Source organism: Pezoporus flaviventris, unplaced genomic scaffold (genome assembly GCF_033815535.1).
Source record: "Pezoporus flaviventris isolate CSIRO_AGI_PZ_B2104156 unplaced genomic scaffold, CSIRO_AGI_Pfla_v1 ptg000026l, whole genome shotgun sequence".
In the NCBI taxonomy this organism is placed as follows: domain Eukaryota; kingdom Metazoa; phylum Chordata; class Aves; order Psittaciformes; family Psittacidae; genus Pezoporus; species Pezoporus flaviventris.
In genome coordinates this window covers 2,926,904-2,943,178 of record NW_026892574.1, presented here as the reverse complement: position 1 = coordinate 2,943,178, position 16,275 = coordinate 2,926,904, and the positions used below count along the sequence as shown (strand labels likewise).

Genomic DNA, 16,275 nt, shown 5'->3' with positions numbered 1-16,275 from the left:
CCTGCGCTCCGTTGTCTCTGAGCGAGAGGCAGAGCAGGGGCTGGGCTGCACATCCCGGGGGGGCAGCGAGAGGGGGTCCTGAGGCCTTTGCTGCGTGCGGGACCTGGCGCTGGGGTGAGCTGCAAAGGCTGGAAGTGATGCAGGGGCCAGCGATGTTTCAAACTGAGAGGGAACGAGGACCAGAAGAAACCGGTCCCGAAAGGGCCTGCCCCTCCTGCTGAATCTCCATCCCTCCCTGCTGCAGCCTGGCCCTCTGGGGCAGACTTACATCAGTGAGGCTGAAGTGGGAGGGCTTTGCCAGGGGCGCAGGCACGGCTCTGCACACCTTACATTCCAGCCTTGCCTCATGATAACCGCTAACAGAGGCAATCTGGAACCTCCAGGGGCCGAATGAACACAACTCACACACTCCAAGGGGGTGGAAAGAGACAACCTGGGAGGCAGGTACCGCGCTGCTGCCTCCGGTCTCCACTGCATGAGGCTCACAAGCCCTACCTGTGCCTCGGCGCTGCTGCCCCAGTGGGGCGAGGGGCGCGCTGTGGGGCGGGGTGTGCGTGGGAACAGCCGCAGAACAAAGCCGCGGATCCGGTTCCTATTCTTAGCGCGCTTCCTAAGGAAGTGCAGTGCAGGGGCTCCGGCGCGCTCCGGGAGCGCCTCTGGGGCGGCACCAGCGGAGATGCCCGGGGGGTGACGGTGCTGCTGCTGCTGCCGCAACCTCACCGGGAGCCCTGGCAGCGCAGCGCGGGGCACAGAAAGGACCGGCCTGGGAAAGACCTCCAGGATCATCAAGTCCAAGCGTTATCCCAGCGCTGCCAAGTCCACCACTAACCCACGGCACCGAGGGCCTCGTCCGCACAGTATGTGAACACCGCCAGGGACGGTGACTCCAGCCCTGCCCTGGGCAGCCTGTTCCAATGCCTGAGCACCCGCTCTATCGTATCCAGTCTAAACCTTCTCTGGTGCAGCTTGAGGCCGTTTCCTCTTGTCCTGTCACTCGTTACTAGGGAGAAGAGACCCCCGCCTCCTTTCAGGTAGCCGTAGAGAGAGAGGTCCCCCCTGAGCCTTCTCTTCTCCACACTAACCCCGCCAAGCTCCCTCAGCTGTTCCCCATCACACTTTGCTCCAGGCCCTTCACCACCGTTCCGCCCTTCTCTCTCTTGCAGCGAGGGGCCCAGAGGTGATCGCAGGAATCTGATCTGAGGTGCGGCCTCACCAGTTCCCATCCCCATCCCCATCCCGCTAACACAAGCCGTCCCCGTCCCCATCCCCCTCCCCACCCCCACCCCCTAACACAAGCCCATCCCCACCCCCACCCCCTAACACAAGGCCTCCCCGCCGCCGCTCCACAGCCCCAGGCCCGCCCCGGGCCCCTCCGGCACCACCTCTCCCGCCCCGCCCCGCCCCGGCCCGGGACACACGTGGCGCGGGGCGCTGGCGTTGAGCGGCGTCGCGCAGCGATGACGCACCGGGGCGGGCGGCGAGGCGCCGGGCTGGGAGTCGGGGCCGGACATGGCGGCTCGGGCCGGCCCACGGGAAGATGAATAAGGGCTGGTTGGAGCTGGAGAGCGACCCCGGTGAGTGCCGGGGCCGGCACCGGGACGAGAGGAGGGCATGGACAGCTCGGGGGGGGGGGGGGCTCTGAGGGGACGGGACGGGGGTGGAGCCTGGACCTGGGGCTGTGAGAGGCAAGCCGGGGCCTGGGAGGGGGCTGTGGGGTGGAGGGGGTTGTGGAGGCAGGATTAGGGGGTGCAGCGCCGGAGTGGGCAGGAGGAGTGGGTGCTGGGGGAGAGTGCAGGGTTGATGTGTACAGGACATAGCCCATAGGGGGAGGTTATGGGGGTGTAGGATAGGCAGAAAAGGGGTGTCAGGAGGTTGGATGTCGGGCTGAGGACAAGGATGGGGTGAACAGGGCTGCAGGAGCTCTGTGAATTGTCCAGGTTATTCCCATCCTCCCCCTTCTTCACCACATGCTGAAGACAGGATGCAGTTTGAATTCTCCCACCTGGGAGGGAAGGTTCTTTGCTTGGAATATATCTGCCTGGGCAGAGGTGAGCTCTCAGCATGCTTCAAATTTGTGGAGCTTTGGATGCAGACGTGACAGCTGGGACAGCAGTTAGGAATGTCTCATGTGCTGCTCTCAGCATTCAGCACATCCCATAAGCTGACCAGCCCCTGCCACAGGGCTTGCGATTGGAAGCTCTCAGTGCTTTAGCGATCAGGAAGGGTTGGTAGATCCAGATTTGGGCTGTCTGTTGTGGCTGCTGGGTGGAGAGGGCAGCCTTGGGAACCTCCAGGCTGCTGGTGTAGTGCTGCTTGTGCTGGTGAACACCAGAATGTTTCCTCCAGGCAGTCCAGATACTTTGGGATGGGGATTCTGAGTGTTCCAGGAGGGATGGCAGCAGGAGTATGCCTTTTGGGATGCTGAGATAATACAAAATACTGAAATGAACTGGAGAGAAAACATGGTTGGAAGGGACCCCTGAAGTCTTTGGCCCAAAGCAGAGTTTGGCTCCCTCCTCTCTGCCCAGTGATGTTGCTCACACTGGAGCGAAACACACAACAGCTGAGTTCCCATACCCTTCGGTGCAGTCCTGCTGGTCAGACACAGTCCTAGAGGACTGCTGTAGAGGTATAGGAGTGCTCCAGGCCACGGTGAGCTTGGAAGTCATGCTTGGTCATCTCCTTCTGGTGGTACCTGCAGGAGCAGCGCTGCTTTTGGCACGTGGTGTTGTTTGTGTCCACAAGGCCTTGGTCTGGTGCAGATCTTCACTGGCTGCGAGGCAGAGCTTGAGGTGTGGTTCACATCTCACATCACACATGTTTTGCTGTCATCAACTGACTGTAACTGTTGGAACTGGAGAGTGACTGAGGCCTTTGACCTTTGCAGAAGCTTTTACACTTGAAAGACTCTTATCTGTAAACAGCTGTGACTCCTGCTTCCAGCTAAAGAGGGAACAAAAGCCGTGGCTGCAGTGAGCATCTGAAGACCCTTGTGGAATGCAAGGACCACTTGCCTGAAGTGGGTTGCTGCACAGAAGGCAGCGGTGCTGCCTGAAGTCTCTGTAGATGTCACCTGTACAACACAGCCTTCCATGGTATCATGAGAGCAAGGAGGCTCTCATCAGTTTGAAGCATGTCATTTCTACAGGGTATTTCTTCCCACTGTCAGTTCTGGTTTTTTGCTCCCAGAAGTGTCCTCCCTGTTTTAGTCATTTTAACTTTGGTGTGGAAGCTCCTCTGGCTCTTCCCTTCTTGGCTGAGCAACTTCCAACAGGTTCCTTAAATCCGTTGCTTACAGGGATGTTTTTCAGGATTGAATCCTTCTTATTGATAATTCCTTAGACTTTCTCCCAGGCTTTCAGCAGCCTTTGTATGGCAGCAAAAGAAGCAGATTTATTATTCCAGTCTTAAGCTCACTAACAGGGGAACTGCCTGGAAACTAGGCTGACTGCCTTTGCATGGCAGTGGAAGCTGCTGCTCAGTTCCTGATGTCTGATCATCCTTCGGTCTCTTTGCTGTTGTGTGTGTATCCTGGTTATGTCCTTTTGTAATGGGAATTTTGTCGTTGCTGGAGGCAGGCTTTTGGTCCCCTGGGAGACGGGGAGATGAGTTAGAACTGTGTGTGTCATTTAGGTGCTCCCTGCTGCTGTTCGTGGTGGGGGGTTATTTCTTGGCAGGTCATCAGTGGGTCAGATGCTGAAGGTGGGTCCAGCTTCCTTGGCCTCTGGCAGGAGAGGGTTTGTTCAGGTCCCCTCGAGGAAGTGGATGATGCATGGGATGGAGGGTTGAAGTGAGCCAGAGCAGCTCTGTGGTGAGCCAGGACTGTGGTGAGTCTGCTCCTGGGGGTTAGCATGATCCTGGTGTTGCTCTGCTGCGTTCTTCTGACTGTACCTTGGCCTGGCACCACATGGGACCTTCGTGGACCAGTAGCAGCAGGTTTCCTTTCTGCTCTCTTCCGTCAGAAGTAACCTATTGGGTTTGTTCCTTTCCAGGTCTCTTCACACTCCTGGTTGAAGATTTTGGTGAGTGCAAGAAACGTTCCTGGGAAGTCAGTTTTGTGTTTAACGGTGTGTCCATTCTGGTGGGTTTTACACTAGCTTCTGCTCTTTGTTTGCAGGGGTCAAGGGAGTGCAGGTTGAAGAGATTTATGATCTGCAGAGCAAATGCCAAGGGTAAGTCACAGGTGTGAAAGCGTGAGTTTTATTAAGCAGAATGTGTCACTGCAGAAAGATGGGGCTGGTGGTTCTCTTTTCCTCTCTGTCTTTGCTCTGCTGTAGTTTGACATCGAAGGTTGCTGGTGCTGGGCAGTGCAGCCCCACTGGTTGTGGTTCATCCAAAACGATACAGCTGCTGACTTCTCTCCACAGCCCTGTCTATGGGTTCATCTTCCTGTTCAAGTGGATTGAGGAGCGCAGGTCACGCCGCAAGGTCTCTACCCTGGTGGATGAGACATCGGTGATCGACGATGACATCGTTAATAACATGTTCTTTGCTCACCAGGTAGGCTGGAGCCAAGGGGAAGCATGTGGGTGTCTCATGCGACACCTCAGGGAAGCGATGTGGTGCTGAGGGCAGCTCCTCTTTCCTGAGAGTCTCTGCCCTGAGCTCTAGGTTGGAGGGACTCCAGGGAGGGCTGTGAGCTCATGGGGCATGGTGAACCCTCTAAACAAGACTACCCTCCTGTCCTTTGAGAGCCCAGGTCAGGTCACTGCTCTCACAAGTGGTACTTGTGCCAGTACTTTTCAGTTGATTATTGTCAACACTGGGGGTTGTTGAAGAGTTGCCTTGTTCCTGCTGGTTAAGAAGGTCCTTGTGTCACCCTCCAGCTGATCCCCAATTCCTGTGCCACCCATGCCCTGCTGAGTGTCCTCCTGAACTGCAACAATGTTGACCTGGGCCCCACGCTGAGCCGCATGAAGGATTTCACCAAAGGATTTAGCCCTGAGGTAGGGGCAGGGATGTGCACGAGGAGCACATGGGAATCTGCCTCTTGCTCCCCTTGGGTTGATGCTCTAATGGACTGGCTCCTTTCCAGCCCTTTGGCTCCACACTACATCACTATTGCCTCTTCTCTCCCATCTTCCTGCTTTGCCTTGTGCAGGGCCTTGGTCCCCTCACACTGGGCCCAGCTCTGAGCTTTGTGTTGTGTTCTTCCCTAGCCTAGGTGCATTCTCTAAGTCTGGGATCGAAGTTCCTCTCTCCTACCTTCAGACATATCTTGAAGTCTGTGTTTCTGACTCTCATTCCTTTAGCAGAAATTGTCTGTTCTTTTTATCTTGGGTTTCACCTCAGCAGAGCAGAGGGAGTGCCTGAAAGCTGCTCTCCCAGTCCTGGGAGGGAGGGACTGGGGAGCCACTGGGTGAAGCATTTTGTTCATTTCCTATTACTTCTCAGTTGTTTTCCTTGCTGTCGCTGCAGAGCAAAGGCTATGCCATCGGCAATGCTCCAGAGCTGGCCAAGGCCCACAACAGCCATGCCAGGTGAGTGAGGGGGGATCTCCAGCTGACTGCTGCTGAAGGAAGCAGGCTCCCCGCTCACCTCTTGCCTCTCGTGCCCTCGCAGGCCGGAGCCACGGCACTTGCCAGAGAAGCAGAATGGAATCAGCGCTGTGCGAACCATGGAGGCTTTTCACTTTGTCAGTTATGTCCCCATCAAGGGACGGCTGTTTGAGCTGGATGGGCTGAAGGTCTATCCCATTGACCACGGTAAGAGCCTGCCTGTCCCTACAGTTGAACAGACACCCTGGTTTGTCCAGATGTATGTGTTATGGTGTTTGTGGAGAATCACTCCAATGGCTTTGTCCTGAGTTTCTGCAGCTCACTTTGGAGCCTCTGTGCTGGGGACTGTTTAGACAATTTCTAAATGCATTGCATTGCGTTTTCCAGCCTTGCCATTATCCTCCCCAGGGGTCCTTCTGCAGGGTCCTTCTGCAGCTCTGACATAACTCTGTATTGCAAGAATCTGTCTCCTCCTTGATCTCTTCATGTGCCAAATAACTGCTGTGTGTTGATGCACAAGGTCCCACTGCAGATCCCAGCAGGCTGCTCTGGATACTTTGTTTATTTACGACTTGACTACTCAGATCTGTCTTCCAGACACAACTTGTTACTGCTAGGAATTTACTTCTGTCTGTCAGGCCCTTTGGTAAGGTACCCACTTGATGTGCTTGGATTACTTAATCATAGCACCAGATCCAGTGGCAGGTGGATCCCAGCAGGAGCAGGGATTTCCTTGGACTTTGGGAGCCCAAGCCTGTGAGCCACTTGTGGTCGGCAGGGTTCAGAATTTGCTTTTCTGCCCTGCAGATAGCTCATGTTTCCATTTGGAAGGCAGAGGCAGGAGGTTCCACATATGGGCTGAGAGTGTGGTGCTTCTGCCACCCAGGCTCCTCTTGACTTGCGTGCTGGTACATAAGGGAGCTGTTGGATTGCCTGTGGTGTGGATGGCAAGATCTGCTCTGCGTGTTGGCAGCAGGAGCCTGGCTCTGCCTTGTTGAGTCCAGCTCTTTCTTGTTCTCACAGGGCCATGGGCTGATGATGAGGAATGGACGGACAAAGCCAGGAGAGTAATCATGGAGCGCATCGGCCTGGCCACTGCAGGGTAAGGTCCCGGGCCATGGTGCACGCACTGGCCCATTTTTCCCTGGATTGTTTCTACTGTGGTCTCTGTGCAACAAGTTGTGCAAATGGGGGTGGAGAGTTTTGCCTGGGAGAGGTGCAGGTGTACTGCCTCTTTGCCTTCTCTTGCTTGCAATTTGACTGCCTTCAGAGTATGTGGAGAAGCTATACGCTTCGTGTGATGCAGAGTCCATGCAAATGGATGTGAGTGGTCAGATGAGGTCCCTGTAAACTAAAGTCCGTAGGAGAAGGAATGGTGCTACTGGTGCTGAGCTGTACCTCTTGGATGCTTGGTCTTGAGGGTAGCCAGGGAGGTTCTAGAGTCTCTGTCCTTGGAGATACTCAAAGGCCATGTGGATGTGGTCATGGACAACCAGCTCCAGCTGGAGCAGGGGTTGGAGCAGATGAATTCCACACGCCCCTTCCAACCTGTGAAGGGTGCTTTGTGTTATGGCTGAAGCAACCTTGCTCTGCTTCTTCAGTCAGAGTGAGGTTAACTTAACTTTGGGGGAAAAGCCTCCTGTGTGATGGCATTAGAGGCCAGGGCAGGGGAGGTGCTGCCTGGAAGGAGGTGGCAGGAGCTGTTGCTGGGAGCCAGACTGATGTCTACTGTCCCTTCCTGCAGGGAGCCCTACCACGACATCCGCTTCAACCTGATGGCCGTGGTGCCTGATCGGAGGATGAAGTACGAGTCCAAACTCCACATCCTGAAGATGAACCGCCAGACTGTGCTGGAGGCCTTGCAGCAGGTAGGACAGCCCAAACCCTAAGGGAGTGTGAGCCTGAGGTGGGAATAGGTTCTGTTTCCAGGGCATCTCCACGTGCTGTGGGGGCCCCTAGATTTTGGTTTGGTTTTTGTCCTTGGGAAATGTCTTCTGGGAAGAGGAGATAGCCAGCCTCAATGCCCGGCCTTCGGCTGATCACCTGGGAGATTATCCATGGCATTGTCCATCGGTAGTGCACACCCTCATGAGTTCTGCAGAGCTTGAATGGGAGGGATGTGGCTTGGGTCACCCCCGGCCAGTGCTCAGTTTCCATCTGTCATTTGCCTTCAAGCTTATCCGAGTAACTCAGCCTGAGCTGATCCAGACTCAGAAGTCTCAGGACTCTCAGCCTCCTGAAGAGGTGAAGCCAGCCAGCAGCAAGACTGTGACCCTAGAGAGCACCCATACAGGTACAACCCCCGTCAGTGTTGTTGCCAGCCAGCCTGGCCTGCTGTGGTGTGACAGTGGCTGTCTTGACCTGGAGCTTGAGGCAGTTTTATGGTCAGCTTTGCTTTCTTTTCTCCATGCCCAGCTCCATGCACACGGTGCTGGGGTGTGGTAGATGCCTCTGTGCTTGGTAGGAGAATTGTAGGGACGTGGAGTTTGGAAATGGGAGGGCTTAAGCTTGGGGACACAGGTGACAGCTGGAAGTGGAATGGGAAGTGGGTCTGATGGAGTATAAGAGCTCTTCTTTGCAGTGGGCAAGGGGTGGCAGAGGACATGGAGTAAAAGGTGATGGTGCTGGTCATGAAAGGCTGTGCTGTGTTTGTGTGGCAGATGGCACCGATGAGCCTGCCACCCAGGGCCACCTTGCGGCCATGCAGAGCCCACCCACCAAATCCAAACCAGTGGCAAAGACATCAGCAAGCAGCATCAATGGGGCACCTCCAGGAAACCCCAACCCCATCGTGCAGAGGTTGCCAGCCTTCCTGGACAACCACAACTATGCCAAGTCCCCCATGCAGGTAGGCTGCAGCTCCAGGCCAATAGCGCCTGACTTGAGCTGAACTTTTTGCTCCCAGTCCCTCACCTCTGGGGGGCTGTGGCTCTTGACTGGTTTAAGCCCTTCCCCTGCCTTGCAGCCTGCCTGCCCTTGCACTAACCCAGACTGGGAAGTGAGAGGGCAAATAAGGACTGACCTGACAGAAGATGTTAGTATCAATGGGGGTCAGCTGAGAAGCAAGGGAAGAGTCCCCTGTCTCCTCTTGAAAAGGGCAGGCTCTGGTGTTTGGCTGGACCAAGGACATGTCTGCTGGGCTCTTCCCCCTTCCCCCGCTGCCAGCAGGCCATCAGCAATGGTGTTTTGCAGGAGGAGGAGGACCTTGCAGCAGGGGTGGGTCGCAGCCGGGTCCCAGTCCGACAGCACCAGCAGTACTCTGACGATGAGGATGACTATGATGATGATGACGAGGAGGAAGTTCGTAACGCCAACTCAGCCATCAGGTGACTGAGCTGAGGGCAGGGAGCTGAACTGCCAGTGGTGACTCCCAGATCTCTGAGAGCTGATAGTTGTGTAGAGCCTGTGCCTGTGTGTGCAACTGGGGCTTTTCTTTCCACCTGCTGTGTTACTGCTGGATTTTGTGAACCTCTTCTGCAGTTCTTCACTATCAAGAGTGAATTTTGGCTGCTCTATCTATAGCTGTTTATTGGCAGCAGGCTTTGAGGAACCTCTGTTCCCCAGTCCAGACTGCCAGATTTGTTCCTGGTGAGTGTTGGTGTGCTTGAACTGCTGTGAAGGTCAGGAAATGGGGTCACAGCGAGGGTGCTTTGGGGGCTTGTGGAGGAAGAGTAGAGGTGTGTTCCAGCTGTGTAGGGGTGCCCACAGCAGAGGGGTTCAGTTTTGAAGTGCTGCCAGAGAAGCAAGCGGCAGTGGGGGCAACCAAGAAGTATTTCTTGCCTTGCTTCATGCCAGGAGACAGTGAATACTGATGAGTGTGAAGCTGGCAGTGGCTGTGCTGGGCCTCCTTCCACCAGGTACTCACCTTCCCTCCTGTGTTCGTGGGCAGGTACAAAAGGAAAGGGCAGGTGAAGCAGGAGCACATGGCAGGGGCTGTGGATGGCCAGCTCTCCGTCCTCCAGCCCAACACCATCAACGTCCTGGCTGAGAAGCTGAAAGAGTCTCAGAAGGATCTTTCCATTCCCCTGTCCATCAAGACGACCGGCGGGGGTACTGCTGTGGCGGTGGTCACCCACTCCCAGCCCTCTCCGACCCCCAGCAACGAGAGCACAGACACGGCCTCCGAGATCGGCAGCGCCTTCAACTCCCCGCTGCGGTCCCCCATCCGCTCAGCCAACCCCACGCGCCCCTCCAGCCCCGTCACCTCCCACATCTCCAAGGTGCTCTTTGGTGAGGAGGATGGGCTGCTGCGGGTCGACTGCATGCGCTACAACCGTGCCGTCAGAGACCTGGGGCCTGTCATCAGCACTGGGCTGCTGCACCTCACGGAGGACGGCGTGTTCTGCCCGCTGGCTGTCGCAGGTAGGTGCCTGCCAGCTTTGGGGGTGGTGGCATCTCCCCTGGGGTGACTGGACGCTGTCCTTTGACTTCAGGAGTGGATACCGGTCCTTTGCCGTAGCTCCTAACGCTTCCTTCCCCTGTGTGCAGACGGGGGGAAAAGCTCCCCAGCTTCCATCAAACCTGGTGATGAGGCCCCGATCACAATCAAACTGGACGAGAAGGAGGGCAGTGAGGCCAGTGACAGCAAAGAGAAGGTGGGACTTGGCAGGACCAGTGATCACCCTGGGGGGGAAAAGTATTCTCCCAAGGTGAGTTTTGTGCTGCGGCAGCCCTGGGGACATGGAGCCGCAGCAGCGCTGGCAGTGACTGAACCGCATGTGCACGCTGTCCCGCTCGCGTCGCCGCAGCCGCGCCTCGAGGTGCAGGGCAGAGCAGGTTCTGTGCCTTGTGTCACCATGGGGATGTTTCCCTCAGCAAGTGGGCAGAGCCGCTGCCTCCTGCAGCCGAGATGTCCGGGGTGCTGTGCTCTCCTTCGGGCCAGAGGGACCCTGCACCCCCAGGGCCCAGCCTGCTGGGAACTTCGCTGCTTGTCTGTGCCCTCCAGCTCAGAGCTCGGGCAGCACAAGTGCACCAGGGGCGCCCTGGAGGAGAGCTGGCGAGAAACTTTTACTCAAAAGGGAAGTTTGCAGCCTCAGTGCAGGCTGATTGAGCACCCTGACTCAGAAACTCACTACAATGAGCTGGTCTGTGGTTTCTTCCCCTTCCCTCGCAAGTATTTTTTGGTTTTGATGAATTCTCCCTTTCCCAGTGCAGAGAGGAACATCTGCCAGCTCACTCCGCTGGCTCCTGGGCTGCAGCAGGGCTCTGGCTGCTGACATTTGCTCTGCTTGGTCCTGGCAGGAGCTGCTGGCACTGCTGAAGTGTGTGGAGGCAGAGATTGCGAACTATGAGGCCTGCCTGAAGGAAGAGGTGGAGAAGAGGAAGAAGTTCAAGGTGTGTGTCAATGGCCTGTTTGTGTTGCCAGTTTAGCTCCCTGAAGGCTCAATATGGGTTGTTAAGCCAAAGTGGAAGCAGAGTGTTCAGCTGAGAATGGCCCTGGGGAGCATGTGGGACCCTTTCCCATTACCAAGCCACCCTATGGGGCAGAGCTCCTGCCAGGACAAACTGAAGGCCCTGGTCAGCACTGATGAGCTTGAGGTAGGTGGAGCACTGCAGCTGGGCCACAGCTTGACACAGCATTGGCAGGAGGAAGCAGGGATTGTGCTTCAGGGCCTGGCAGGATTCCTCCCCTGCCCATGGTCACCTCTTCCCAGCTGTCCTTTGTGGAAAATGCTGGCACCTGAACTGGGATGGACACAGTCCCAGCTGTGCATTGGCCTGACCTGGTGGGGAGGTGGTCATCCTCTTCTGGTGTCTTTGGCCTGGGAGGTGGGTCCTGTCACATCCATTCTTTGTCCCCGTTAGCCTTGAGCTCTTCTTCCTCCCTGACACCCATGTGTGGATTTGTCATCTCTTTGTAGATTGATGACCAGAGGAGAACCCACAACTACGATGAGTTCATCTGTACCTTCATCTCCATGCTGGCCCAGGAAGGTGAGCTGTGCTCTGTGCCTGAGGGGATGGAGCATGGGGCTTGCATTCAGCTGAGGGAGCCGCACTGAGCATGGCAAAGTGGCACCTGGGAGCCTGGGGAGCTCATCCTGCCCCGCTCCCTGTTTCTGCCAGGTCTGGGGCATGCGGTAGAGCTCAGTCTGTGGAGCCACGTTTCTCTGCTCAGCGTCCTTTGGTTTGATAGTCCCAGGAGGAGCCTACTGATGGGGCTTGGGTAGGACAGGGAGGGCTGTGCTCCAGTGTGGGCAGTACCAACACGGGCATGTGTGTGCTTATCCCCTGCAGGCATGCTGGCAAGCCTGGTGGAGCAGAACATCTCCGTGCGCCGGCGGCAGGGGGTCAGCATCGGCCGCCTGCACAAGCAGAGGAAGCCGGACCGACGGAAACGCTCTCGCCCCTATAAAGCCAAGCGCCAGTAGCTGGGGAGCCAGGACTGGGAGAAGCAGCAGCTGGGCCTTGTGTCTTTGGGCAGTGGCACTTGGATCTACATTCCCTCTGCCCAAGGAATGGGACCACAGCGACAAGCCCTCAGCCGAGGTGGAGCCTGGGGCCAGAGAGAAATCGGGTTTTCCTCTGAGCCCGAGTTGTGAAGGGCAGGAAAACACAGTCCTGAGGGGAGGCCCTGCAGCCACCAGCCAGCCAGAGCACGCAGCTCACATGCCCTGGGCCTGCATCTCGGCGCCGTGGCTGAGGTCTGGCAGGAGGGGAAGTGGCTGGTCTGGCATTGTGGGAATGCCAGCAATGCCACTGCTAGCCTGAGCTGGCCACAGGGGCTGTGGCTTGTGTCCTCAGTCCAGGCCTTCAGCTCCCTGCTTCCCCAGGACATTTGTGTCTCCGTTTTCTGACCCTCTCCCTCCCTTCCCCAAAGTTTTGATTCTGACCCCCACTTTTGGCCGTTGCTGAGCAAGGTGGCTCCTGGACAGAGCCCATTCTCCTGCCCCATTCCCAGAGCTGGCCCATGTGCAGCCAGGCTGGTCCTGCCTTGCCCTGTCCCCTCAGCACTCTGGGTACACAGCCCCCCTGCCAGTGCAGCCTGGCTCCTTGCGCCCTGGGCAGCTCTGGTGCCAGGTGAGGTGGGGTGGGCTCATCCCTGGAGCTGGGCCTTGGCCCCAGCACTCTGTGTGGCTCTGCTGCCATTGCTGCTCTCCTGGCAACCAGTTCTGTGGGTCACCCAGGATGGCTCCAGGCCCTGTCCTCAGAGAAACCCTGTGAATTATAAACAAACCAAGTTCATGGTGTGGCTTTGGTGCTGCTGGGCACAGTGCTGGGGCAGGTGCTGCATGTGGAGTCCCTTGGTGGCCTTGGCAAAGCCTTTGAGCATGGGGAGAGGCAGCTGGTTACTGCAATGCAGAGATTGTGCCAGCCAGAGGTCAGCACCTCTGGAGGTGTCCTGAGGTACAGCTGGGCTGAGGGGAGCTGCCACAGAGAGGACTTAATTTTACAAGTACAGATCTTGACTCTGGAATGAAACAGTTCTTTTGGTATTTGTTGAAGGGAAGAAAATCCTTCTGTCTCTTGCTGTGTCTAATATTGAGTGCTGTAAAAAAAGGATCTGCCTGAAAGAATAAAGCTATCCTGTAACAGCCACCCAAGGGAGAGGTGCGTCTGTGGCTGGGGGCACTGCTCTTCTGTGTGCTAGAACCTTGAGGTAGTTGTGGGGATTGCAACACTACCAGGTGAATGTGATGCTGATTGAGCTGAGCTCCATTTATTGACAGCTCAGAGGGCAGGAGAGGGGCTGCTGCCTGGCTGTGCTGCCTCCTCTGTGCCGGACAGCGGAGGCCATGACTCAGGCTGAGGTGGTTTCCTGCCTAGAAGTCCAGGGCACAGATCAACGCTGTGCCCCATTTGATCCAGTGCTTCTGTGGCTTGTCTGTAGGGATCTCCACAGCAGTCGTAGTTGGTGGAGTGGCCTGTTGTTGACAGCGTGCCTGTAATGGGGGAAGCAAGGGTGAGAAGGTGGCACTGCAGCCCTCATGCTGCACATGCACTGGGGAGTCCTGTCCAATTGACCCTCTCTGAGATCCCCTGTCCCATTCCTGTGCTAGGGGGCAGGCGGAGTGGGGCTTCAGGAGCTGAAGAACTAATGCGATCATCAACTCTGTCAGCACAGCAAGCTTGCAGGTTTGGGCAATCAGCCTGCAGTGCAAGCTGAGGTATTTGGACGAGGAGGAGAAAGCAGTGAAGGACGACTTAAGGAAGGCTTAGATGGACCTGGAAGCAGAGATCTTCCAAATCCACGCTATCCTTAGCCAGATCAGGAAGGCTGCAAAGCACCTGGCACAGTGGCATGGGGACATGGGGAAAGGCCTGATGCTGGCACTGCTCTGCGAGGTGGATCTTGCTCCTTATATGAATCTAGAACAACAGGCCACTGACATGTCTGAGAGGTTCATGCAGCAGGTCCTACCAGGGAGTGTCCAGGCTCCAGATGCTCACGGAGCGAGTGCACAGGGAGAGCAGCCTGAAGGAAACACGCTGGAGGCTGGGACACAGATGGACTTAGACTGGGAAACACTGGAAAAAGAGTAAGCCCCTTATCAAGAGTGTGCAAAGACACCGTGGGGGGTGCCACCAGCAAGCTGGGGAATACTGGTCCAAGGCTCGAGGGCAGAGCTGCTAGTGGAGGGGAGGAATGGGAGAGAGGTGTTCTGTATGTTTTGTGGGGAATAAAAAGGTCTGTAATTCACAGTTGCAGAGCAATACATAAGCTTGTCCCTGTGTGGTGAACTCTTGTACTTGCTGAGTTTGCTCTCTAGGCTATGAGCTATGACATTCATCAGGCTCAGAATCAGCTTCTTTTCTCTATCCTATTCCAAGCCATTATTCCCTGAAGTCAGCCCATGAGCCATGGTCTCTTCCTCTTCTCTGCCTGTAGTTGATCTCCTTTCAAAAGAGCCTGTTGGTTCAGGCAGTCTGCTGCTAGATCTGGCCTTGTGCTCTGCCGCCAATGTGCAGGGTTGCATTGTGGTACTGCCTGATGCCTGGCACCATGGGGTGAGCCCTCCTCAACAACTTCTCTGGCACAATTGAAATGACACCTAGGAACATCCAAGAGCCAGTTGCTCCCTCTCTGCCCTTCAAAACTCTTTGGTTCAGGAGTGAACCTGAGAAGCTGCACAGGCAGATGCCCATACTGTCAGCCCAGTGAGATGGATGGGTGGATGGATGGATGGATATGTTGGAAAAAGCTGGAGACGCTGCAAGCCTATAGAAGAGGAATAGTTTCAAAGGACCAGATGCAACTCTGCCACCCTCCCCCCTCAACCCACTTACCTCAGTAACATCACTTTTGTTGAGGCTCCTCAGGCTGGCAAGAGCAGTGTCCAGGGCTGGGAGGGCTTCATCCAAGTCCTTCTGAGCATCATCTGCAATGGCTTGGGCTGCCTGAGCTTTCGCTTTGGCCTCCATCTCCTCAGCCTGCACAGCACTCCTTGTCTCTTCCACTCCTTGCTGTGTCCACCTGCAACACCAGAGACAGCCTCAGCAGCATGCTGGAGCCAGAGCACCCTTTGGCTTGGCTCGGCTCAGCACTGCTAGGCAAGGATCACAGCTACCCTGGTAGATCCCGTGTTGTTCAGCAGAGGCATGGTGGGGCCTAACTGCTGGAGGGGATCCCCTTCCCACATTAAACCAGCAGCAGGTATTTCCTCAGCCTGTAGAGACCATCCAGCAGCTGCAGCTCTAGCTGTGCCTGGTGTGGTGTTAGTCCTCCAGGAATTAGCTGTTCTACCCCTTTTCCCTACTGGTGAGGGGAGAGGATGCATAGGGATGCAAATATGTAGGGAGATGGAGGAATAAGGAGATATGCTGAGGGTTTTGTTTCTAAACTTGTCATTTCTACCTACCCACAGGGTTAAAACACTACCAAGTGGTGCAAACGGAATGTGGAATATAGCCAAATCCGTATCTGCTATGTGGGAGCATGGGAGATTGCAAGCTCCTTCCCCTTTGCATGCAGAGCTGTATGATGTTAGTGGCTCTGTTCCCTGTGTCTGGCCATCCCATAGTAGGACACAGGCAGGAGCACAAATAGGAGGGAAGATACGGACAGCCAGCATAGGACATTCTGCAGTGGGATGAGTGACTGTGTGTAGTGACCCCTGAGGTTTGGGCTAGCAGGGGCAGGCTGCAGCTGAATCAGCTCCCTGGTGATGGGAAGGATCCCTTTCAGCCACAACAATCTGAGCTTAGAGCTTCTCTGGCCACCTGAGGATCGTGTTAGTAGTGCTGCTACTCTGTGTGTGCAAGGATGTAAACCAGTGAGGAAAAGGAGCTGGTGGCTTGGCTGACTGACCCATGGGGAGTGATTTCAGGGAGGGGCATGTGAGCCATCACTTCTGCTAGCAACTGGCCGGTAGGTTGTGACTGGCCCCAGCACCACCAGAGCAGGGACTCCAGCAGAAGGCCGTTCCCACTGGCAGTGCAGCTCTGCTGTGCTGATCAAAGGCCTTTTTCCTGACAGCTCAAATGACCCATGCAAGGCCTCCCCAGCTCCTGTGTGCAGTCCGAGCAGCCGCACTTGCACAGCGCAGGGCGGCCCAGCAGCGGTACCTGCGCTGGAGCCATGGATGCCAGGGTGTCCTCGGCGGCCGGCGCCAGGAGGGGGCGGAAGGACTCCAGCTTCTCCCGCAGCTTCGCTGCCGCGGCTGCCGCTCGCAGGAGCTCAGGGAGCAGCGAGAGCAAGAGCAGAGGCAGCAGCCCCGACGAGCGCCGGGGAAAGGCTGCGCTGTCCTGGGGGGGGCTCCTTGCCCAGGGCCACGTTGTACAAAGCAGGTCTGGCCCCGGTCCCTGCTTCAGTACCAGTCTGTCGCTGTGGTGTACT

At 56.4% G+C, this 16,275-nt stretch overlaps 2 protein-coding genes across 4 annotated transcripts in view; one reads left to right on the top strand and one right to left on the bottom strand.

The window, feature by feature from the left end:
* The first annotated feature begins 1,458 nt into the window (after positions 1 to 1,458).
* BAP1 (BRCA1 associated protein 1) lies at positions 1,459 to 12,099 on the top strand. Of its 3 annotated transcripts, none has more exons than XM_061458404.1 (17): positions 1,459 to 1,574; positions 3,993 to 4,022; positions 4,118 to 4,172; positions 4,368 to 4,500; positions 4,827 to 4,946; positions 5,419 to 5,480; positions 5,563 to 5,705; positions 6,522 to 6,600; positions 7,243 to 7,366; positions 7,674 to 7,791; positions 8,159 to 8,346; positions 8,691 to 8,824; positions 9,388 to 9,860; positions 9,987 to 10,093; positions 10,740 to 10,832; positions 11,360 to 11,432; positions 11,736 to 12,099. In XM_061458404.1, the coding sequence occupies exons 1-17, from the start codon at positions 1,538 to 1,540 to the stop codon at positions 11,867 to 11,869; spliced, it is 2,103 nt and encodes a 700-aa protein (XP_061314388.1). In that variant the 5' UTR covers positions 1,459 to 1,537; the 3' UTR covers positions 11,870 to 12,099. The 3 variants fall into 3 exon arrangements, with proteins under 3 accessions (XP_061314388.1, XP_061314387.1, XP_061314389.1); XM_061458403.1 differs by having other exon boundaries at positions 9,987 to 10,147; XM_061458405.1 differs by lacking the exons at positions 1,459 to 1,574; positions 3,993 to 4,022; positions 4,118 to 4,172 and having other exon boundaries at positions 4,362 to 4,500; positions 4,737 to 4,946; positions 9,987 to 10,147.
* Positions 12,100 to 13,261: 1,162 nt separating this feature from the next.
* DNAH1 (dynein axonemal heavy chain 1) overlaps positions 13,262 to 16,275 on the bottom strand; it is a gene marked incomplete at its 5' end in the record, with an annotated part of 52,845 nt that continues 49,831 nt past the window's right edge. Inside the window, 3 exon segments of the mRNA XM_061458206.1 lie at positions 13,262 to 13,381; positions 14,727 to 14,899; positions 15,992 to 16,115. Of these exon segments, the coding sequence (XP_061314190.1) occupies positions 13,262 to 13,381; positions 14,727 to 14,899; positions 15,992 to 16,115 (417 nt within the window).

Excerpts from the sequence above, each read along its gene's own strand:
- BAP1 (XM_061458403.1), top strand. The coding sequence starts at position 1,538 with ATGAATAAGGGCTGGTTGGAGCTGGAGAGCGACCCCG. Across the intron at positions 4,947-5,418 it reads CCAAAGGATTTAGCCCTGAG|AGCAAAGGCTATGCCATCGG; the intron begins GTAGGGGCAGGG and ends CTGTCGCTGCAG. Across the intron at positions 8,347-8,690 it reads ATGCCAAGTCCCCCATGCAG|GAGGAGGAGGACCTTGCAGC; the intron begins GTAGGCTGCAGC and ends GGTGTTTTGCAG.